The 25,032-nt window shown below is 39.2% G+C and overlaps 1 protein-coding gene across 16 annotated transcripts in view; it reads right to left on the reverse strand.

Moving 5' to 3' along the window:
- Positions 1-1,472: 1,472 nt before the first annotated feature.
- The window catches only part of SYNE1 (spectrin repeat containing nuclear envelope protein 1), a 450,580-nt gene continuing 427,020 nt past the window's right edge, over positions 1,473-25,032 (reverse strand). For 14 of the 16 annotated variants that reach the window (XM_041744182.1, XM_041744178.1, XM_041744179.1 and 11 more), the window contains 9 exons: positions 23,921-24,063; positions 21,882-22,008; positions 20,885-21,096; positions 18,002-18,202; positions 14,291-14,419; positions 12,726-12,938; positions 11,598-11,690; positions 10,177-10,235; positions 1,473-2,441 (listed from right to left, as the gene is read on the reverse strand). In XM_041744182.1, coding sequence (XP_041600116.1) covers positions 2,201-2,441; positions 10,177-10,235; positions 11,598-11,690; positions 12,726-12,938; positions 14,291-14,419; positions 18,002-18,202; positions 20,885-21,096; positions 21,882-22,008; positions 23,921-24,063 — 1,418 coding nt within the window. In that variant the 3' untranslated portion in view covers positions 1,473-2,200. The remainder of the gene's footprint in view (positions 2,442-10,176; positions 10,236-11,597; positions 11,691-12,725; positions 12,939-14,290; positions 14,420-18,001; positions 18,203-20,884; positions 21,097-21,881; positions 22,009-23,920; positions 24,064-25,032) is intronic. The other 2 variants (XM_041744187.1, XM_041744186.1) reach the window with 1 other exon arrangement.

Genomic DNA, 25,032 nt, shown 5'->3' on the forward strand with positions numbered 1-25,032 from the left:
ATTGTGCACTGATTTTCCTAAGGGCTGGACTGTTCCCAGCTCTCTACTTCCCGGAGTTCAGAGCAGGAGTGGAGGGGAAGTAAGGGAAGGGCAAGGCCCAATCTCAGATAAGGGCACCAGCAGCTCCAATCTCTGCCCCTGCTCACAGCCTTTCCAGAAACAGGAAGGGGAGAAACCTGTGCTAAGGTTTCTCCTCTTTAAAACAGAACACCTCAACTCCAATCTGTTCCTTGAGCAGGGTTCCAGGGACATGAGACAGGAATAATCTGATGGTAGGTAGAAAGCAGAATGCCCATGTGAGGAAAATTCAGTAGAGGGAAGTCTTAAATATAGTCCAATCACTGATCAGAGAAGTCTTTAGGGAGCTGGTGACTCTGTAAGTTGAGTCGTAGGAGAGAGGAGTAGTTAGAACAAAACTGTGGAGGTAGAAGGGATGGGAAAGTGCTTTTCAACAGTTAATGGGGCAAAAATCACCTCGGGTGTCTGTTTTTAACGTAAACTCTCAGCTTGTATGCCCAGAGATGGGACTAGAAGTTCTGCAGTGATCCCAGGAATTGGGAACCTAAAAATCCTCAGGAACCCTAGTTGAGATGGCATGCAGGCTACAAACATCATGGAAACCATGGTGGGCAGTTTCAGGTAATGTTGAGTACCTCAGTTTGGTTTAAATTCTCCATGTAGAGTATCTGTAAACTAATACTCACAGGAATTAGACTGGTTTTAGTGAGAGGAGTTAATAGGATATAAAGGCAAATGTAAAAATTATATCTTCCTGTTCTTCAAGGGACAGCAACCAAGTCACCCCAGCAACCACGTCATCCCAGGAATATGTATCCAAGGCACCAGGGATTCCCATTTTCAAGAGAAGCCTCAGACCTGGGCTTTCTATAAATCCTCCTCTTCCAACTATTAAAGGATGGATTAAAATGCCATGAACACCAAGCAATCCCACGATGGCCGCTGGTTGGCAAGATCAGAGGGGCAGAATAATCTTTTGCATCTGGACTTGAATGGGGAATGAAAACTGTATTTCTTCTGGGAGACAATGAAAAGCAACAGAAGATTTGGGAGTAGACTAGGGATGTGAACAAGAGTCCTATAAAAAAATATCCACACAGCCATTGTGTATCCTTGAGATGGAGTGGGGATGGGGCCTCAGTCAGGAGATTAGGTGGAGTTTCTTCTAACTAGGCAAAGGGAATAGAGAGAAAAGGGGTCTGTAAAAAAATGTTGGGAAGTAAGAGGTCAGGAGATATGACTAGCTGTGGGAAGAGGAGGGGGAAAAATCATCCAGAGTCCCTTATGTCTAAATGTGCGCCACTTGTAACCACCCTTTTTCTTTACTATGTATTTATGTTTCAGGTTCTCTCATTCTGCAAAAAAGATCATTTAGGGTGTGCTCTGATAAGTGCCTGCTTTACATAAATTTAGAGTCATTTTCTTAGGGGGAAGAAAAAAAAACACAGACAAAATATTTTATAGTATCTATAATAAATGCAGAGAAATCAATACAAACAAAACTTGGCTTTAGCAAACTGTACATACATAAATATCTTTTTTTTTACTGTAACATTCAACTTTTTTTTCACATAAAGCCTTCCATGATCTTATTTATTACATCCAGTTTTTCTTTAGAGCTTTAAAAAAGTGCCTTTTAGATTTACAGCTTGTGCTTCTAAAGCAAAGGTTAGAACATCATGCCCCAAAGGAAAACAAGGTAAAAAGAAAGGTGCCATATAAGCTCTTAAAAATTGTATGTTACAAGGTTCTAAAATCTCTTCAGTACTGGTTGGTTGGTAGATTGTTCAATGCCAACCTGGCATTCAGGGAGAAGCCTGTGTTGAATGGATGGAGCAGCACCAGGGGAGAGCTGCTCAGTTACTTAAGTCCTTGGGTGTGCAGAGGATTCATCCCAGAATTCATGCGTCCAGAGAACGCTGGAGGTCCTGGCCCTCTTTAGCACTGAGGCTCAGAGTTTCAGACAAAATTTCCTCCCAAACTGTTGTCTGTCTGTTCTCCTCTTGTCATTTTTTACTATCTCCGAAGCCATAATTTGCACACATGGGATACAGAGATGAGCTAAAGGTGCCACATCAAGGACATTCGCCAAGATTCCGGTCCTCTTTTTACTAGTTTGGGATTGCTTTTGGCCAAATCCTCCTTATGCTATCAGCACTGCTGCAGATGGCATCTGCTTGATTCAGAGCGGAGGAGGGCCATTTGTGTATCTGAGCATGGGGTGGAATGATCGGGCAAAGTTGTTGGAGAGGGCACAACTATAGTCTTCCTCTGACATTGGTACAAGGCAGGCGAGCCCGATGAGGAGCAGCAGGAGAAGCTGAAGTGGAAGAGCCGCTCGGAGGACTCTGAATAGGAAGGCTCGGCCGGACTGAGCTGGCCGAGGCTCAGAAAGGGAGGAATCGGAGCCACCTTTTATGGACCTGAGAGGAGAATCAACATAAATAACTCAAATATCTCAAATGCTGGGTGTATGCTGCTTTTTGCTTCCTCACCTTCGTGGAAGCTAAGGGACCATCCCAAATACAACCCAACCTGGCAATTAGCTGGCAGCCATCTGCAGTATGCCCACGTCATCTTCCCACCACCATATGGAAGGTTTTTTTGGGAAACTTCGCTGATGAAAAATAAATATTTAGTCAGTCCACTAAAGGCGACTAATTGGGTTCAAATTCTATCCCTTAATTTGGTAAAACATTTTCCATCAACAAAGAAAACTGCTCTACACACATTCTATCAGCATAGATTAAGTAGGTCCAGGATAATTAAAATGTGGATGTTTGATGCAGGGCACTTTTGGTTTAAGAGTATCAGTAGCATCATAAGGCAAAATTAGTTGCTGTCAGAATTATGCAAAATGTCCATCTTGTCATCCCGGATGTGCCAAAATCTATGCAGCAAGGTTAAGAACAGCGCAGCCATCTTGCAGAGACTCATAAAGTTTAAATAATCTTAGAGTATACCCTGGTTTTATCTTGCACTGAATCAGCATCTGGCCCTGACCCAAGTGGGTTCCAAAGCTGTATGAACAAGGTGGCAGCAGGGTTAGCCTACAGAACACTGGTCTGGAATGGCATAGATTCTAGGCTGATCCCATTTATCACCAGCTCTCTGACTTTGGGAAACAGATATCATTTTCTGATGGGAATAGATTGTCCTATTGAAAGCGTCTTCTGGACTCAAAGTTCCAAGTTTTCTTATCTATTTCCATTTTCCCATCTACTTTTAAATATGGAAGTAAGTCCTGGGTGAGGTGCACTATTTTCTCTTTGTGAGCATCCATTAACATCTTATTTGGTTACTAGTAGAAAAGTCATAGAAGAAAACGTTATTTACAAGAGGCATTTTGTATACACACATGCACACACGCGCACACATGTGCACACACAAAACATTCTGGGAGCAAAAAAGAATGTATGTACTAATGAAACACATTCCCCCATACCTAGTATGAATTCCCTAATGGGTATGAGATCACTAAAGGTAAGGACACTGAATGTGAGGCCACTGGAGAGATCTGAAGGTGTAAAAACTATATTGGTTATTCTGTACATTTTTTTCATAAGAAAATATTATGTTTCCAGATATCCTATTAGCCATTAATTTCTGAAAGTAAATTACATAAACATCAGTGAGGGATAAGAGGTGGCACCAAAGAAAATAAATGTTAAGATAAAAACAGACACAATCCCCTTAAAAAGGAACAGAGGGAGTACTTAAAGCTTTCTCATTACACCATCAAAGACATATGTGAGACAAGCAGACTAGACCTGCAGAAGCCCTAAACAGCCACATACCATACTGTGTTCCTAGTACAATTCTTGCAGTGTAATGAAAAAAAAACAAATTGTTGGCCAAAACTGGGATTGTATTCTTTTCCAAAGTCTGCAACTTACATTTGTGTAACTTTGAATAACTCACTTCACCTCTACATGCCAACTTCTTCAAAACCTTCAAATTAGATTAGATGTTCTTCCAAGTTGAAAGTTCCATATTTTATATATTTAATGTCTTCTACTAGTTGGTCAGTAGTCTACCAACTGAGAGGCCATAAGAGTTTAATCACCATCTAGTGGTCAAATTGATTAATTGCCCTTAGGCTAAGGCCAATGAGTTATTCCTCATGAACTGCATGGGAAAGGCTATATATTGTGAAAATACAGTAAAGCATAAACAAAGTATGTCACATTCCTACTAATGGAAGGAGAAAACAGAAACTGCTCAAGCTATCAAATTATAAAATATTCATGTTGAAATAAAGTCTTAAAGAATATCCAATCCATCTTCTAACTTTGTAGATAAGTGGCTAAGGAGAGTTAATATTTATTCTTCTAATTGCTGGGCAACACACTAAGCATTTATTCTATTCTCTTACTTAATCATCATGGTAGTCTCTGTGTGCTCATTATCTTCATTTTATAGATAATGAAAAGGAGACTAAAAGAGATAAAGTAGCTGGCTCAAGATTATATAGCTAGCAAATGGAAAAATTAAGATTTTAACCCTGAGATTTTTAGTCCCAGAACTTGGATTCTATGTATAAATCACTTGCTCCAAATCACACAAGGAAATGAAGGGCTCCAGCAGGAAGTCAGGGTTCACAAGTCTGCAACACTGTGTTGTTTGATGACACAATGAGGTTGTCCAGGTCATATTTATGTATCTCACCTGTAGAGGCAAAGAAGACAATACCTGTATCCTAAGATATGTGGAAGTGAGTGGTTTGAGTCTGAAATAAATGCCTCTAATAGTGAAACCTCACAGTATTATGCAGATCCAGTCTGTATATGGAGCTGAGGACATTTTGTCTCAAGGCAACTGTACAATCTTGGGCAAGTAATTTAGTCTCTTTGGTCTTAAGCAAGTAATTTAGTCTCTCTGGTCTTAATTTTTTCATTTGCAAAGACAAGGGGTGTGCATTAATATCCTAAAATTTTTTTGGCTCTGTTTATAATTTCAGTGGTTTGCCTTAAAGTGTCTTGAGAAGAATGGGATAGTTACTGATGAACTCTGGATTGAATTTTCTTTCAATGTGTCTTTCTTTGACCTGAAAATATGCCCTGGGAAATGACACTCACCATCTATCCCTGGATGAATTATAACAGGAACACAAAAGACAGTTCTACATTTCCTCATTATTCAGTATTTAAACAAAATGAAAGAGATTTCTGAGTCTTTTTCTTTAGAAGATATTTAAGGACATTAGTTATGGGCAGGTTCATGCATATACTTAATTATACAATTTGACTGACAGAGATGAAGAACTCCTGTTTGTCAATTATTATCTTCTTTGAGCTAGTAAGCCAAAGATCAAAATTAATACAGGGGCCACACATTGACAAATCCACTCCCACAAAAAACTAGAAAGGTCACCATCTTGGAATATGGGTTCATGTGTTATAGAGTCTGTTGAAGGACATGGCACATTTAACAGCATCAGAGCATTTCTGATTAAAATTTAATTAGTATGTGCCTTCTAACATTGAAGAATGCCAACCTGGGAGAAGTAATGGGCTGAGAGGGGACAAAGAGAACACAGAGTGCTTAGTGAGCTTCCATGCAGTTGACTGCTCTTGGAAACGTCCACTTTATCTACTGAGAAAAATGCCACCTCCTTGGGGGCAATTCCCAGGGTTTCAATGTTGCCCAAAGTTGTCTCTTCTTAGATGAATCTGTACTAGAGCTTCTAGTACCAACAGGATAATGGTGCCAGGGTAAGAGGGTGCTTTTAATATTTACCCGTTGATCTAAGATCACCTGTTTCAAGAGCCTTGGGAAATTTGACAAGGGAAAGAACAAAGACAACTCATTAACTAGTCACTCATCACTCTCCAATGGCCTTATTATATAAATAGATGTGAGTTGAGATTGTGTTTATATGGGAAAAATGAAATAAATGTGAACTTATCCAAGGAACTTAATTGATGGAGATATTTCAGATAATTCTGTCCAGCAAAAATGTGTTTATTCTCTACAAGTAAATATTTATTTTATCATTTTTCTCACTCCCCTGACTCATTCAAATTTCTGGGTAAAAAACTGCCCAGGAGTTGTTTCATCACAAATACATATAGTTGCGGAAGAAGGAAGATGGTAAAGGAGGAAGCAGTTATAATAACATATCACACAAAAGAAAGTATGCCCCCCCACAAAAAAAAAAAAAGAAAGTATGGCCCAAGGATGTAAAAAGCCTGAATAGCATGTGTGAAGTATGACTCATTTCAAAAATTTTACATAATCAAGGAGAATAAAATGAATTACTTCTGGGCATACATTATTTAAAAGCAAGTGAAAAGAAACTTTCAATTCATTTTGTTACTTGTTAGCTAACACTGGCAGTGTAGTAATAGGAAGTTACTCTGAGAAAACACCGAGGATGTGTATAATCTTGTTGTCTGTTCTTGTGTGGATGGTCTTTGTTCCCTGGATGTGTGGTTCAGAGACATATTTCCAGAATCAATTTAGCATTTCGGTCTTCTTTTTTCAAAAAATGAACTGGCTGGTCCTAGGCAGTGTCAGGCTGCCTGGGGCAGCCGAAGCCCCCGAACTATCATGCAAAGGATTCCACACCCCTTTGGCAGAGTGAAGTGCTTTACAAGCTAGGATCCAGAGTCAGGTAGACCTGGTTCAAATCTTTAATCTTCATACCTCTGATCCTGTATCCTTGACTGTAAACTTGGGAATATAGCCATGCCATGGGAATGTGGTAATAGTTAAATGAGGTAACAAATATACAATGCTTAGCAGAGTGCTTAGGACACTTAAGTGCTAAATAAATATAATTTATCATTAATAACTTATTATTGTTAAAGCAAAGGCGTGATAACTCATACCATTAGGGATTGGCTGTATTTAGCCTTGTCTCCCAGGAGAAGGAGAGTCCTGGTTTATTAGTAGCGCTTTCAATGATGTGATACATTTGCCAAAGTGACTGGCTTATTCATGGGAAACACTGGGGATGCATACCTCAAAATATTAGAAAAGGAACATTTTGGTTCCTTACCCTATAACTGCCCTCAGCCTTGGAGGCCAGCCTGTCCCAGAAGTGCACCTGTGTAGATTGAGGCTCTCTGAATGCTATGAATAAGTAGATCCCCAGGGAGGAGCCTGATAGGAAAGACTTGAAAAAAATTCCATAAGAAACTGAACAGTATATACAGTGAAGTGTTCAGTTTCCCTCCCCCTTCTTTCCGTTTGCTGCTTCTCATTTAACCTTGTTCTCTGTGTAGAAAGTGCCAGAGACCAAAGGTGCCCAAGGAAATTTTGCATTAGAATTTTTTGAAATTTTTTTTCAGAATTTTTGGTTAAGTTTTGGAATGAAGTCATCACCTCATTATATCCAGACTACAGAGCAATTAGTCCTTTGCCTTGCTGAAAATTGGAGTAATCTTCCCGTTTGTCAACTTCAAATAATCCACTTTAGAGTTGTGAAGACTTACTGGTGATTGAGTTAGATTATTTTAAGTCAAAGGTAGAAAAAAAGTCCAGCTGGACCATTATAGGGCAGCCCTGGTGGCGCAGTGGTTTAGTGCCACCTGCAGCCCGGGGCGTGATCCTGGAGACCCGGGATCGAGTCCCACATTGGGCTCCCTGCATGGAGCCTGCTTCTCCCTCTGCCTGTGTCTCTGCCTCTCTCTTTCGGTGTCTCTATGAATAAATAAAATATCTTAAAAAAAAAAAAGTCCAGCTGGACCATTATAAACATTGCTTTTTAAACCTTTTTAATCTAAAAAATTATGAATAATTATTATGAATTTATGCAAGATGTTTTTCCAATGTTTATAATTTTAAAAGAATCTTAAGGAGCTTCTTATAATTGATTTGTGGAATCTGTAGATTCTGACACATGGTAGGAACCGTACAGCATTTTGTAAGCCCAGTGCCTAAACACAGTAGATGTACAGTAAATATTGGCATCAATCTATACGTAAGCTTAGACTATTACATAAGAGGACATAGAAGTGTGGCTATAAAATCAACCTGAAACCATAAATAGCAGATAAACAACTGTATTATTAACAATAGACTTTAAACAACAAAAATAATATAAGAACCCCCTCCCTTCAAACTAATACCCAGTTTCTTCCAACTCAGTCTCTTTCCTCTCTAAGAAAGAATATGTGTCTAAAATTTTCCATTGTAGATCGGTGGGGTCAACATTCTACATTGTTTGTGCTTTCAAATTTGCTAGACCAGTGCAAGATCAAACAACAAGGTACTCTCTAGTCTCAATGTAAAGGAACACTGTAACAGGCTGGATTATGAGTGAAGTTAATTCCTTCTTAGCAGACTCCACATTCCGTCGTTGGGGTTCGGTGTATCCCAAAACAGAGGTGTCAAGAAGTTAAGAAGTCCAAGAATGTTCAACCACAACCTGTCTACCAAGGTGTTTGATGAAGTTTGCCATTCGAGTGTAGATCATTTGTGTTCCAGACCCTCTAGGTAGCAAAGTAAACACTGTGCTGTATGCTCAGAAACATGTTAATAAATAGCGCTGTACAGAGCAGAGCTGAGTGAGAATGTGGCTGTCCCAGCTGCAAAGCCCTGTTAGGAGACATGTTGAAGCACTTGCTGCCCTAAGAAACAATGCTTTTGACATTTTCCGAAGACCCATGCAACTAAGAGGATTGGGGGAGCAGAAGACTGATGTGATATTTGGGAACCAGAGGGCAGTTGCTATTGGTGTTGCATAATAACGTAAGAGCTTTCCCCCTTGTCATCACCATCATTTAAATCAACCAAAGAATTGATCTCTAGTATCCTACAAAGACTGCTCTGGGGAGAGTCCCCATCTTTGTTCATGGCACATCAGCAATTTGTGGGGAGAAGATGGACCAAGCAATGATCTGTCTATAGTACATGATTGGCTTTTCTCATAGGGGACTAAGACAACATCAGAGCACCTGTAGAAGTCCATCACTGTCTTCAAAAATTCTTGTGAGTTTTTCTCCATTCATATTCCATTATTGATTTATTATGGACAAAAAAAATCTCACAAAATTATTGCCAAACCAAACCAAAGGGAAAGAAAAAAAAAAAAAGCACAGTAAAGGGAGGCTTAAAACCAAAAAGCACATCAAAGTATGTTCTGCATTACTTCAGCTGAGTAGGAATGACCAAATCAAATATCTAATCCCTTCAGCATACAGCTGGAAAATGAAAACTATTACTCAGGGGTTGTTTATAGTTCTACACTTCCTCATCCCTCACCCTCCTTTCAGGAATTTGATTCCAGCTCAGTGGTGATAAGTTTCCAGAGGGGCAAGCTACTTTAACAGTGAACTGCTTGGGACTGGAATGAAAAATCAGCTCCAGGGACACTATTTTCATTTTTAAAGAGTTGTCTGGGGGAACATGAATTGATTAGTGAAAGGGCAGGGGAGCACAGACATCACACCAACAACGAAGAAGGCAAAAGCACCGCTAACTGCAGAAATAAGGGATTGTTGGAAGCCAGGCGTAAAGCACGAGTGGCAGTTGTGAGTAGGCTCTCTGGACATCCCCAGGCAGGAGTACTGATTGCCCTTGTTTCTAGCGTGAAAGAGCTTGCCAAGTGTCAGGAAGGTGAGTGACTGAGTGTGCTGGCAGAAGAGAAGTATTAGGGTAAGCAAAAGAGAGAAGGTGCTTATAAATTTTAAATAATACCAAATTAGGACTTGTCATTTTGAGAATTCAAAACCCACAATCTGGATAAAACATTAAAATAAAATAAAAAGCTGGGGATGTTAGTATATTTTATTCAGATTTGTGGGTTCTGTGAATGATAAAATAATTCATTGATCTATTACCTGTCTTATTGTAAAATCTAGAAATAAAGAGGATGATGAAAGTCTGCCATGAAACAAATGTTGGCTATACCATTCATTGCACTGAATCCTTAAGTGCACACAGAATATGATGTGATGAAAAGTATCAGATAGCCTAAGTATAGCTAGATAAAATTCTGCTGGGATCCAAATATTTTGTGCTCTGAGCTTTACTTATACTTTGCACTTAAAAAAAAGTCTCTTTAATTTATTAGAAAAAGGGTCTGGGATGAAACAAGTAATTTTTCAACTACCCTGAGGCAGACCAGATAGAGGTCTACCAAAATCATGGACAATTTTCATCATCCTCTTGGAGTTCTAGAACAGTGTGGAAACCAGGAGAATAAGGTACCTGCTATGTGGACTGTTGACAGAGGGTCCAGGCTGTGAGAGACTACATTTGCCTCGTGGCTGTTTGCAATGAACAGGGGTAAAGAAAGAAGAATGTTCAGTCCAGGCAAATAAAGACAAGCTACTGAAAAAAAATTTAAACTAAAAATGCGGCAAAGGAAAAAATAAATCAAATGAAATGATCAGTACCCATGAATTCAGGAAACTGGCTTTTCTTTTGTTGAAGAAGTGAAACAAATTCACATCTCTATCATTAGTCACTGAGGAAACAGAAATTGTGGTTCAGGAGTCCCCACCACAGTGGGCATATTTTCCCCCATTTTTCATGGTGGAAACACAGATAACTCTGCACAAGCCAAGGATCTACTTACAATAAATATAAAGGTCAGTGTGCCATGTCATGCCATATTTTTTCATCTTCTAGAACACTGAAATAGTATTGAAATTCTTGGTAGATAAAAAAATACCAATGGCAATATGAAATTGTTCTTTATAAAATGACAAGAACCAGACAAGTTAAAATAGGGCTAGAATTTGACCTGAAAAGCCAGTATTCCTTCACATTCTTAAACTAGGATCTATAGGAAACTAGTGAATGTAGTAAAAAACAATCCTAAATAAGATAATAACATTTATCAGCATAGGACTTAAGTGTTTATAACAAAAAGAGTACAAACAAAATCAATACTTCTAAAAACTAAGGAAAACGGGATGTAATAAAAATGAATATAGTCATAAAGCCGGACAAAAAAAAATAACAAAACAAAAACAAGCTTCTAATTACACAGAGAAATCAAAGTATAGAGGGTAGTAGGGGCCAGATTCGTCTTTCCATCCTCTTAGAACGCCAGCGAGGCAGCCCCCCAAAGGCTCTGTGGGTGAGTTCTCTTGAGCTGTTGCCTCTTTGGGGGCAGCACAATTGCCAAAATCCTTCACGAGCTTCTTTGCTTGAGAGTTCAGCAGAACCTCCACGTGTCTCATGCATTTAATGGTCTCATGAGACGCTCCCTATTTTGTCTGCTTCTGGCTGAGGTGCCCCTTTACATGGTACCTGCTGTTTTTAAGTGGACTATGGTGGTAGTGGTTTGAAGGGAGGAGCCACCAAGGAAGCAAGGGAACATCATTCTAGCAATGGCCCTTGGAGCAAGAGAAATAATTTGTCTCCCTGTACCAACCACACATTGAGCCCTCAATTCTTTTGAAAAACAGAATGTTCTTTTCCATTCCTGAGTGCATGTGGGAAAGGCATGTGGCAGGGCTGAGGAAACAACACTTCACTGTGTTACAGTGTGACAATGCTCTTTTGTAGGGAGACTCTCACTTTCCTGGGGGGAGCCTGTGGAACCTGAGGAAGGTATAAATACTGTTGCTCCCCAATGTTCCCACCCATGGGCCAACTGACAAGGACCAGTGGAAAGTTACCGTTCTTTGTCTGTTTGGGGTGCTTCTTCCTGATGTAGGACTCACAGATCCTGAGGTGTCCAGTTCATCAGCAGAAGACCAGGAAGACAAATCCTGCATAGGAAATAGATTCTTTTAATGACTCCATGTCCCAAAGCTATGATGGCTTGGTCATATGCAATGAATTTACCAGCGCATCCGTACTGATAAAAAGCAAACCATTCTTTCGGCAAAACAGAATCAGACATATAAGAATAGAACCTAAATCTTCTAGTGTATTAGGCTCTTCTGGGCATAAATTTGGTCCTACTGGAAAATACAGATATAGTTTTGCTATTACTATGTCACTTGTAGATTTACTATTTCTTAGTGACGCGGATGTGGATGAAAGGAAGTAAAGGAGGTGGAGGAATGGGTCTTACACTACAGGTGTCTCACGCCAGAGAGAAACTAATTTTAAGTTAGAAATGAAAGATATTCATCCAGGAGCCTGCTTTTGTAGTATTTCTAACATTTTTCTGTTATTCGGAGTAGACTGCTCTTTTGCATGCTTACAAGAGGGCAGGGTAGGGTGTTGGTGTGTTCATAACAGGATTTGACAACTGAATGTTCGAAGTCTTACCAAGCATCTCTGTATCTACAAATGCATTTCTCAAAACCAATAGTAGTACCATGATGCAATAGATTTAAGAAAAAAATATAAAAAGTAAATGAGCAGAGGATATTTTCTATGAATTAATTGCCATCTATGTCAGGAGAACACATGCCTTTAGTGTTTGAAAACAAAACTCATATTGCAATGATTGGTTATGATCTACCATAGCTGTGTGGCTGAAAACATGTGAATTCTTAAATAAACAGGGTAAAATACAATGCCACAGTAGTGATGGTAAAGGGTTAGCAGTAACAATTGCAAGAAGTCTTCTTGATGTAATAGAATCAATAACAGTGTCCTATTATAAAATTTTATGAGTCCCTTAAATTTTTTTTCTTTTAATTTTGAGACAGGACTCCTAAGAGCAGTGATTGAGAGTGGGCACTTTATTCTGACAAGTACTACATTCAAAGTCCTTTTAAAAATGGATAAAGATGATGCTTCTATGGTTTCCTGTAAGAAATGCTACACAATGATGTCTGCTTAGAGCTTACCTGCTGACTGCTTGACATATCTAATAACTTCTCCAGCTCCTTGATGTGACGACTGACCTCCTTCAAGAGAAGTTTGAGCCGATTTCCAATCACATGGACTTTTTCTTTGGCTTCTAAACAATCTGTGCCTTCAGCATTCACCAAGAGTTGGCAAGACATGTCTTGCAGTGAGGCCACTTTGAGCTGGGATTCCAACAGCTCATGCCTTATTTGCTATGTACATGATAAGAAATACTTTACTAAGAATTTTGGATCATTGTGGAAAATTCCAGAAAGGCGGAGTGACATCAGTTTAAGTTAGTGAGCCATCAATACCTGAATATCTGAATGCTGTACTCACACAGGAAGAATGAAGCATCTCATGGCATTCAGGAATTGGGGTCTGGGTTCTAGCCCTGCTTCTGCCAAAAATATTCTATAAGGCCCCTGAATCTTTCAAATTTCAAGTTTTCTCATTTGGTAAAATGATTATACTATTTCCTGTCTCATCCACAGTAAGTATATTGGAAGGTTCAAACTGGTGAATATATGTGAAAGTGCTTAAAATATCAAGTATTATGCAAATGAGACATAAGATATTATTTTATACAGAAAGTGAAACATTAACATAAATATAGCAAAACACATATGTCTAAGTATACTCTGATATTTGTTCAAGATTTTTTTTTAAAGGATACAGTAGTGATTCATCATTTACAACTAATGTCTGAGGTCAAAAGTCAGTAGAAATGCCATTGCATAGCTCTTCCCCCTTGGTTTCTAAGACCTTTATTGTACTGAATTAAAAGCTACCAATTCTGTTGCTTAGGTTAGTAAGTATAAGTATTAAATGTTGAGAAATGACATTTTAAAAATACAGAAAGCTACAAAATGCAAATCATTTTCTCCTAATGGAACTGAAATATACTTCTTTATTTTCTATAATATCCCTTAAGTACAGTGTACATTATATTGTCCAAAGTCCTTTGTATGAGAATCGACAACTTTCCTTTTGAATTCAGTGCTAGAAAAAGTTTCTTTCTCCTTGAGAACTAGAATGTTTTTTTTTTTTTTTTTACCTCAGATAATGAAAATAACTTTTCGCACTTTCCTTTTTGTCTTCATTTTCACAAAACTTGGTGACAAGGTTACTGTTAAATCTGGTAAATTTAATTTCTTCTAAGGAGTCTGAATAATCTCTTTCTATTTTAATAGTTTAAATAAAAATAAAATTTAAGCCACTCAATATACTTACTTTATACAGAGATGTAGCAAATACAGTTTAAATTTAAAATAAGTGTCATTGCCAAAGATCTGCTTTAGTAAAAACAACTTATTTAAGATGAAGAACATCTAAGATCTCTACAACTGAGCAATGACTTTAGAACCAAATTCTAAAGCTCATAGACGTCATCTTCTATGAGCATGTTTGCCTTACAAAAATCAGAAACTATGATGAGTAAAAAAGAGAAAGTTAGAGACAGGTAAAAGGTGTAAAAAAAAATTATCACCTATATTCTTTTCTTATAAATGAAATGGATGGCTGCTATGAATAACCAGCAGCTGCCAGAGTTCACACATCTTACCATAAGCTGTTTGTGATGGTCCTGAAGTGTCTCTGCATCCTGGTTAGAATCAATAGGGACAATTTCATTTTTCCTTCTGTCGATGTTCTCCAGCATAAGCAGCAAACCATGACTCATTTCATGGAAATCCTATGAAGAAAAAACATGGGATATAAAATCATCTTAAATAGTATGTTTTTTTTCTCTCATAGCTTAAATTCCCATCCTTTCCAATTGCTACCACTGTGGGGTTTAAGCTCTTATGCACAACTCCTTTCTGACAAAAGCACTGGTGCTGTTGTAATTATCTGAGTTCATATTCTCCCCCAAAACATCTAGTTTATTATTTGAGGGAGAGTTTAGACATAAGGAAAAACTGTCATGAAATACTTAATTTCTAGGGTTACTATTCAGTTTGGAAGAAATCAGCTCTGCTCCCCTTTCTTCTCCCTGTATCCAAACCTTTCCATATTGTAAGGCCTTAATCTGATTACCTATACGCTTCATTCATATTCAATGCATAGTTCCTGAAGATCTCCTATGTGGATAGCACAGGCCTAGGAGGGGGTACAGGGATGAAAAGTGAAAGGGGGTCTAGAGGTGAAACAACAACTTGTGTACCTGCTTTCAAGGTATTCTTGGGGCACATAGAAACCTGAAAAGAAGGCTTACATTGTGCTCAGAATACAATGCACTCTCAGCCAGGACCTACAAGGCCCTGTGTGATATGGCTGCTAACCATCTCCTTGATCTTTCTTATCACTCCCTGACTCTCTGACTACATTCTGTCACACTGGCCTCTTTTCTGACCTTAAAGACACTAAGCCTTTTCTTGTTTCTGGGACAACCCATTTGCTCAGTCGCCTTCATGGCAATGTCCCTCCAGTGTTAGCTCAAAGATTCATAGAAGTTCCCTGACCTCATGTCCACTCTCACCACTGCTATTCAACATAGTACTAGAAGTCTTAGCCTCAGCAATCAGAAAACAAAAAGAAATAAAAGGCATTCAAATTGGCAAAGAAGAAGTCAAACTCTCCCTCTTCGCAGATGACATGATACTGTACATAGAAAATCCAAAAGACTCCACCCCAAGATTGCTAGAACTCATACAGCAATTTGGCAGTGTGGCAGGATACAAAACCAATGCCCAGAAGTCAGTGGCATTTCTATACACTAACAATGAGACTGAAGAAAGAGAAATTAAGGAGTCAATCCCATTTTCAATTGCACCCCAAAGCATAAGATACCTAGGAATAAACCTAACTAAAGAGGTAAAGGATCTATACCCTAAAAACTGCAGAACACTTCTGAAAGAAATTGAAGAAGACACAAACAGATGGAAAAATATTCCATGCTCATGGATTGGAAGAATTAATATTGTGAAAATGTCAATGTTACCCAGGGCAATTTACACGTTTAATGCAATCCCTATCAAAATACCACGGACTTTCTTCAGAGAGTTGGAACAAATTATTTTAAGATTTGTGTGGAATCAGAAAAGACCCTGAATAGCCAGGGGAGTATTAAAAAAGAAAACCATCGCTGGGAGCATCACAATGCCAGATTTCAGGTTGTACTACAAACCTGTAATCATCAAGACAGTGTGGTACTGGCACAAAAGCAGACACATAGATCAGTGGAACAGAATAGAGAACCCAGAAAGGGAATCTCAACTCTATGGTCAACTAGTCTTTGACAAAGCAGGAAAGAATATTCAATGGAAAAAGGACAGTCTCTTCAACAAATGGTGTTGGGAAAATTGGACATCCACATGCAGAAGAATGAAACTAGACCATTCTCTTACACCATACACAAAGATAAACTCAAATGGATGAAAGATCTAAATGTGAGACAAGATTCCATCAAAATCCTAGAGGAGAACACAGGCAACACCCTTTTTGAACTCGGCCACAGTAACTTCTTGCAAGATACATCCACAAAGGCAAAAGAAACAAAAGCAAAAACGAACTATTGAGACTTCATCAAGATAAGAAGCTTCTGCACAGCAAAAGAAACAGTCAACAAAACTAAAAGACAACCTACAGAATGGGAGAAGATATTTGCAAATGACGTATCAGATAAAGGGCTAGTTTCCAAGATCTATAAAGAACTCATTCAACTCAACAGCAAAGAAACAAACAATCCAAACATGAAATGGGCAAAAGTCATGAACAGAAATCTCACAGAGGAAGACATAGACATGGCCAACAAGCACATGAGAAAATGCTCTGCATCACTGGCCATCAGGGAAATACAAATCAAAACCACAATGAGATACCACCTCACACCAGTGAGAGTGGGGAAAATTAACAAGGCAGGAAACAACAAATGTTGGAGAGGATGTGGAGAAAGGGGAACCCTCTTGCACTGTGGGTGGGAATATGAAGTGGTGCAGCCACTCTGGAAAACTGTGTGGAGGTTCCTCACATAGTTAAAAATAGATCTGCCCTACTGCCTCACACCAGTGAGAATGGGGAAAATTAACAAGGCAGGAAACCACAAATGTTGGAGAGGATGTGGAGAAAAGGGAACCCTCTTGCACTGTTGGTGGGAATGTGAACTGGTACAGCCACTCTGGAAAATTGTGTGGAGGTTCCTCAAAGAGCTAAAAATAGATCTGCCCTACGACCCAGCAATTGCACTGTTGGGGATTTACCCCAAAGATACGAAATGCCGGGACACCTGCACCCCGATGTTTCTAGCAGCAATGTCCACAATAGCCAAACTGTGGAAGGAGCCTTGGTGTCCATCGAAAGATGAATGGATAAAGAAGATGTGGTCTATGTATACAATGGAATATTACTCAGCCATTAGAAATGACAAATACCCACCATTTGCTTCCACATGGATGGAACTGGAGGGTAGTATGCTGAGTGAAATAAGTCAATCAGAGAAGGACAAACACTATATGGTTTCATTCATTTGGGGAATATAAAAAATAGTGAAAGGGAATAAAAGGGAAAGGAAAAAAAAAGAGTGGGAAATATCAGAAAGGGAGATTGAACATGAGAGACTCCTAACTCTGGGAGACGAACTAGGGGTAGTAGAAAGGGAGGTGGGTGGAGGGTGGAGGTGACTGGGTGACCGGCACTGAGGAGGGCACTTGATGGGATGAGCACTGGGTGTTATTCTGTATGTTGGCAAATTGAACACCAATAAAAAATAAATTAAAAAAAAAAGAAAAAAAAGAAAAAAGAAGTTCCCTGACCTCTCTCTCAAAGTGGCTTTTCTCAGTTACTCTTATCACCCTTGCTTATCAGCATCTTCGTTAAACAATTACTTGCATTTTTATTGTTTGTATTTCCCAACAAAAGTAGAGGCAGTGTTGTATCCTGACTGCTCAGCATAATGTCTGTTAAAGAGTGGGTACTCATCAAATAATTTTGGTAGAATGGATGAATAAATATTTGTAATGTTCACTTTCATGTTCAGAAAATGTCTACCAACATGCTCAGTAAATATCTGTTGAATGAATGTGTTGGGGCTGAGATAAACTTGTGGGAATAGTGCAGTTAGCTGGATAAAAGATGGGATTCACTGGCTTTGAACTTCTGTTCAAATGTACAGATTCTCCAGTATAATGGATAGTTTGGGCACAAATTTATCTCACTTAAATCCCAACTCTGGGGAGCAACTACATCCCTCTAAGTGACCTTGATAAATCAAGTCACAGACTCAGCTATAGTTGAAGTGTCTGACTCCAGAGCATAAGCAGTCTGATGTCCCACCAACCTGACACTGCATCAGTGCATCTTGGAGCAGGCCCCGCCACTCTTCTAGCAATGAGCACACATGGTCCCAGCGCCCGTTCATCTGGGATAGGCGATCTTGCAGATCTTGGCTTTTTTCACTGTCAGTCTGGGTGAACTCAGAGCTGCACAGGTTGATGGAGAGGATGAGGGCTTTGCGGTGGTCCACAGCTTTCTGGAGCTCCTATAAAGAGAAAGGAGAACAACCAAAGAAAATAACAATAAAAACATTTAAAGCATAGTTTAAGACCTTAGGAAATGCTTCACCCAAATTAAAAGATCCACTCATTAAAACTGGCCTTAACCAAATGGCTAGCTAAAATACAGTGGTACACACTACCGAGGACTATACTGTAGTTAAAAGAAATGGATTGTATTACACTTGACAACTTGAAGGGATTTTAAAATATGGTATAGTGTGAAAAGATTCAGAAATAGAACACTGTGTGTGATACAATAGCATTGGTGTTATTTAAAAGGCACGTGCACACACACAAATCCACATTTTTCATGCCTATATGAACCAATAATTTAATAAAAATACTCCTTTAATATTTAAGAATGGTTGCCATGGGTTTCAGGAATGAAAAGGTTAAAGAGAATGGGGGAAGAGTGAGATTAAAGAAGAGTGTGGGGTGGGGGAAGGATAAATAAACACAATTACGAGGAACTTTGCAGGAAGCACTGATGATCCTGAGCAATGAACCAAGGAGTATGATTAACTCAATCCACAGCACGGGAGTTCAACAACAATAAGACAGAACAAACGCAGATCTGGCTCTAAGAGTTCTGGGCAGCAGGAAATGTCCTGGGGAAGAATCTCATTTCACTAGACCATTGGTACTTAAAGTTGTGTGTAGAATGAAACGGGAAACCTGTGAAGCAGGCAGATTCCCAGGCCCCAGCCTCCAGCTGTTTGTTTAGTTAGGGCCACTAACTCTCTCGACAGGCACAGAGAGTTAGTGGCCCACAAAGAAAGAACCGTGCTTATGTCTTAGGCCACATTCTTGTGATGGCAAAGAGAATAGATTGGGTATTTCATCAGCTAAACCAATTTAGTTTGATTTCACAAAAAATTAGGCAACTGATTTTTGCCTCATGCATTTCCCACAAATCTAGAACTGTTCCAAGAACTTGTGCAGCACATGATTATGCACTAATGATTCAATATCTGGGTACTATTTAAACATCCCTAGATTAGTTTAGGGGTCAGTGATCCTGCAAATCACATCTACCCACGCTACATTTTCTTCTAAGTTCTCAACATTTCCATTAGGCCTCCAGCTTGTCTTAATTTTTCACTTTCTAATATATTTAAAATGCAGTAATACAGATTCAAATACAGAGACATTATAAGATCAAGAGATATTGTGGAAAGATACTTGGTTATTCTACAGATTTATCCTCAGGGAACAGACCGGAAAGACTGGGAAAGCACACGGAGGGTGGCTTTTCCCTATCACACAGGCTGACTTTCAAGGTCTCATTTTCCCAACCTAATTTCACTTAGGTCTCAGACTCTGGCCAACATTTGCTTTATCAACTTTTTAAGGAGCCTGGTCATAATACACACTGCCTTACATTTTTCCCAGAGAAGAACTAAAATAATTTAAGTACTCTAGAGAAAAATGCATTTTATAATCCAGATAATATAAATTGCATCTCCGGGCAGTCCCGGTGGCGCAGCGGTTTAGCACCGCCTGCAGCCCGGAGTGTGCTCCTGGAGACCCGGGATCGAGTCCCACCATCGGGCTCCCTGCTTGGAGCCCACTTCTCCCTCTGCCTGTGTCTCTGCCTCCCTCTCTCTGTGTGTCTCTTATGAATAAATAAATAAAATCTTAAAAAAATATTAAAAAAAATAAATTGCATCTTCAATCTGATGCTTCATCTAGAAATTGATGGGGCTAGTGCAGAGGCTATTCTATCAATCAAGTCGTCTGAACAGCAGTGGGGAAGATTCATTTCTCTGAAAATTTGTAAGAAACAATATGCCACAATAACATCCACCCCCAAATAAATAACATACACGGAAACGGAGTGACACAAAAGCAGCATGCTTAATCCTTAAGCCTGGCGAGCCTAGAGGAAGAACACATCTTAATGCTCTCCAAACAAAAAGAAATGACTGAAGGAGCTATTAAAAACAAACTGGGCTCTCAACCCATAGTATGTTTACAAAAGTCTCCATATATTAATGCATTTCAAGAATTGTGCTAAAGCAGAGTGTTAAGATCTAGAGACGGAGCTAAAGGACATTATCCAGTGTCCTACATCATCCAGGCCAAAATCAAATGCACATGTCAGGTGTTTTACCATAATGACTCCATAGTTTTGTTTTATTCATTACACTGCAAATTGCTTCTGTTACTACGATAATCTATTTCAGATGTTCTGCTGATTCCAGAATCTCAAACAATTTCAATACGTCTCTACAAACTCACAGAGACACAATCTTGGAGAGGAAACCTTTCTAGCTCTAGATACAGACTTGCAGGAAACCTGGTCATTGCTGCATTTCCCTTAAAAGAAATTAAATAAAAGAGGTTAAATAGGTCCCGGAGACACCTGGATGTTTCATGAACTTTTAATTAGTCTTTCCTTAAGAACCAGGTCGTTAAATCACAAATGTTTATTTACGTGGGGGATAGTTCTACAAGATGATCCATCTCTCTGTCCTTCCAAGCCTTCTGTATAAATACTGACTGGGATGGTTGGGGGAGAGGAGGGTATCTGAGTTCATTTCTGTTGACAACTTCCCTGCTGCTGTGTGATAACAGAGCAGCTAGTACTAGTGGTTTCATCGGAGCAGGCATTGCATACGGCAGCGTTCTTTCTGGCTGCTGTGGGAAAGGCTGAGGGCAGCTACCTTGAGCTTTTTTATCTGGAGCTCGATAGCCTGGATGTCAGTGCTAAGCTCTAGGCGCTGCAGCTGTTCCAACTCTTCCTCTGTCTCCCCCAGCCAGGTCCAGATGTTGTTCAGGTCCGAGTTGAACTGCTGCCACTTCTGGAGGTTCTGTTTCATTCTCAGCTCCTTGCTAAGGGCCTGTGCTTGGATGAGTTCCCATCGGTCAATCACACCTGGAGAGACACGCCACACACAGAATAGTGAGTTGTTTTTCTCCACACAGTGTGTTTGGGGAATGCTTTAAACATACATTAGTGGCCAACTTTAGATAACAACAAAAAGAGAAGTAATTCTAACGGGGACTTCTGTTGTTGTCAGTTATAAAAAAAATCCAAACAATCAGTATAATGGCTGTTTCTCCTACCTGCATTTTTAATCATAATGGGGTAAAAAAAAAAAAACTACGTAGGATTTAATACCATAAAGAGTTTTATGAAGTAATAAGCAGTAATGTGCATGAAGATAACATTCAATTGGTTGTTTTCTGCAACAGAACTTGGAGAGCAAGCATAAAATGCCAAACGAGAGGCACCTGGGTGGCTCAGTCAGTTAAGCAGCCAACTCGATTTCAGCTCAGGTCATGATCTCAGAGTTGTGAGACTGGGCCTCACGTTGCCTCATTGCTCAGTGTAGTTTGCTTGAGATTATCTCTCCCTCTTCTGCCCCTTCCCCCACTCACACTCTTTCTCTCTCTCAAATAAATAAAAGCTTTAAAAAATGTAAAATAAAATAAAATGCCAGATGAGAGATATTGAGACAGTGCATAAAATAAATGGTATGTGAAAGAAAACACTATAATGCTGTTCACCCCCTCTTCTGTTAGATCACTGTAACGCAGAGAAAAGTTCTCAGGAGAGAATCATGTAGAATGAGATGAGCATCACAGGGTAACACAGGGCACAAGGTGCTTCAGGATCTTCTATTTCCCTCTTTCCTGAACTGAGCATCACTCACTCACCAGCTGTTTGGGTTTCCGTACTATTCAGGTTAACGAAGCCTGGAAAATTCTCTTCTTCCTCCCTTAGTTTGTGTTCCAGTCTCTTCACTGAGTCTATACTGCCGCTGCACTCACCCAGCAATTTCATCTGTTAAGACATAGAATACAGGCTCCTGTCACAGAATTCTCAGGTTCTCACAAGTGCAAGAGCTTCTGGGGGAAAATATCTTTCTATTCCTTAAAATGGACAGTGGCTGTGTTTTATTATTCTGTGGGGAAAAAATCCACTGAAAATAGAAAAGTCAAGTTCAGAAACATTCTCCTTAAACACAGGACAGTTTCATACACACAGAGAACAATGCCTTGAAGATACACTTCGCATACTGGGTTTTGCATGAGAATCCCTCAAAATTTATTTTAAATTTCTGAGTCAAAACAGACTAAAAACCAATCTGGGATTTAAAACTCAGAGCCCTCAGCTGGCAGTACAATATATAATTTTTGGCAAGTTGCTTCCTCTTTCTTAAACTGAAATGTGGGAACAATAATATTACCACAAATCTCAAAGGAACATTTTTTTGCATTAAATAATTAAAATACTTAGAAGCAGAAAGTACTATTAAAGCCAGCTGTTTCACAAGAAAATTTAAGCAATGTTTAATAGGTGTTAGGGGAATAAATTCTAACATCAAAGGAAAACCTTCCAACCCTACGTAATGTCATGCACAACATTCAGAGAATTCTTGCTATACTAACCATAAACTTATGTTTCAAGGTCTTTAACAAGTAACACTGCGATGAAATTACTTTGACTATTTTTTTTTTAATTTTTATTTATTTATGATAGTCACAGAGAGACAGAGAGAGAGGCAGAGACACAGGCAGAGGGAGAAGCAGGCTTCATGCACCAGGAGCCCGACGTGGGATTCGATCCCGGGTCTCCAGGATCGCGCCCTGGGCCAAAGGCAAGCGCCAAACCACTGCGCCACCCAGGGATCCCAACTTTGACTATTTTTGATTGAGACTGAATATAATCTCAGTGATATCAGCATGGTCACCATTAAACCTGAATATATTTTAAGAAGAGAATATATTTTATATATTCTGTTCACTATAACAGAAGTTGGTATAACAGACTACACTGGACAAGAAATGAATTCATGATTGCTTCCTCTCTTGTAAGCGTGAGGACATTAATATCAGCATATATAACTATAACAGTTCTCTTCCCTGGTTTCAAAAAGCAGTACATTTAAGTTGTCATTAGACTTAGGGAAGTAACTTTTTTTTTTCCCTTTTACTAGGCAGTCTTTTGGGTATGAAAAGTAGGGCTGAGCCTTGGAAGAGATTTGGTCTTAAATTCTCTTGCTTAAGTATGTGTAGGAAAATGGGTAGTTCTCCAGGAAAAATTATTTAGTCAGTAACTTGAGCAGAGCAAATAAACTTAGTATATACTTCACTAGGTAGGAACTTCGAAAACAGAAGTTAGTAACGTATACAATCATCTGCCATTTTTTCCCAAATCCCTCTTGTAAGTCAGATTTGTTTTCTCCAGAATGAGTATATTGATAACAGAGGATAAAAACATTCCCAAAGCCAGTAAGTAAATCAATAAACCCCAGAAAAGAACTACAAAAAAACAAAAAAAACAAAAAACAAAAAACAAAAAAAACCAAATCCATGTTAGTAATCCATTAACCATATCTGCTGCTTCAAGGATAACTTTGGCCCCAAAATTATTAGCTGAGTTTGGAAAAATGCCTAATCATGTTTGGGAGGCAAAGCATTTTGTTGCTTTCAATTAAATAGATCTCACTGAGCTCTCCATGTAAAGGAACAGGCTGGTCATTGTAGTAGGTTAGTGTGTCTGAGCACGGGCCAGTTTTACTCAAAAGGTAACTTGCTAGCGTGGCTTCATTTTGTATACCCAAACCAACGAGTTCAAGGGCAGTGTGGTGCTTAGAGAGCTCAGAAAGCTCTGTGCCGCAGACAGACTGTTCTTTGTCACACAACTATGATTTCTAGGTACATGTTGGGATCACAAGGGTCAGGATACTTACATAGCCTCTATAGCTGGAATCTAGCTCCGGTCCTGTCGGAGTTTTGCTGCGGATAATATTTTCAGTTTGTTGCATCTGAAAACGGCTCTCATCCAATGCTTTGTCCAGTTGTCGGATCTGTGACTCTAAGGCACTGGGAGGTCCTATAGCGTCAACCACAAGAATCTTTACATGCTTGACATTCAAGAAGTTTACGAAATTACTTCAGCTAAGGTGATACAGAAATGGCATATGTGTACGCAATTACGAAGCGAATTTAGTACTAACGTGCTGGTGAGTTAGAAGTTCAAATGACTAGACCAATCAATGAATGTGGTTGGCTAAGAGTCCTAGCAGCAGATATTGCAAAAGGGCTCTGCAGTGGGTTCTAACAGCCTGTGTATCTGCTCCTTTTCCAGCTGATTCCCTGAAAATCTACATGTCGTAAGTTGTGGAAGGCTTCTCCAAAAGCCCAAGGTGGTGCCTTATGCTCTCCTGCAAAACAGGAGGCAGTTATTTCTCATATTCCCTCTGCAGGCACTTATCAAGCAAAATAGATATAATCCTTTGTTTTCTTCCCGCATCTCAACAGAAGACAGTGCTCAGTAGAAGACAGTCTCCCCTGGCTGCATCCTTCACTTAAGATATGTGACCCAGAAAAGACTAGCTTGAGTTACATATGGGTGGAGACACTAAATTACCAATGGCTTGCTTTTGTTTAAAACCCAAAACAAAACCAGGAGAAAGCTAAGATTTTAGCATTTGCATCTAAGCATGCTCTCAGGGCCTGGAACTCCTGGCTTATCACCTTTCAGAGATATAACACCTTTTGTGCATGCACAAAATGTGTGTATGCAAAATGTGTGCGTGTGCGCTTGTATTATAATTTTTGAACTAAACAAGAACATTGATTGTCAGAGTGAAGCTAACACAGAGTGAAAGCAGAACGTGTATTAGTAAGCTTTATTAATTTCTTTTGTAAAAAGGCTAAATACACCTGGAAGAGGTCTCTCACTGGGGGTTCACTCAGGAAGTTATCATTTCAGTAATGCTACTTTGCTTCCTGTTCTTTAGCTTTTCTTCAAAAACTAAGTGTAAACTAATATCTTTGCAATTCAGTATCATATTGTTGT

Source organism: Vulpes lagopus, chromosome 2 (assembly GCF_018345385.1).
Source record: "Vulpes lagopus strain Blue_001 chromosome 2, ASM1834538v1, whole genome shotgun sequence".
NCBI lineage: Eukaryota > Metazoa > Chordata > Mammalia > Carnivora > Canidae > Vulpes > Vulpes lagopus.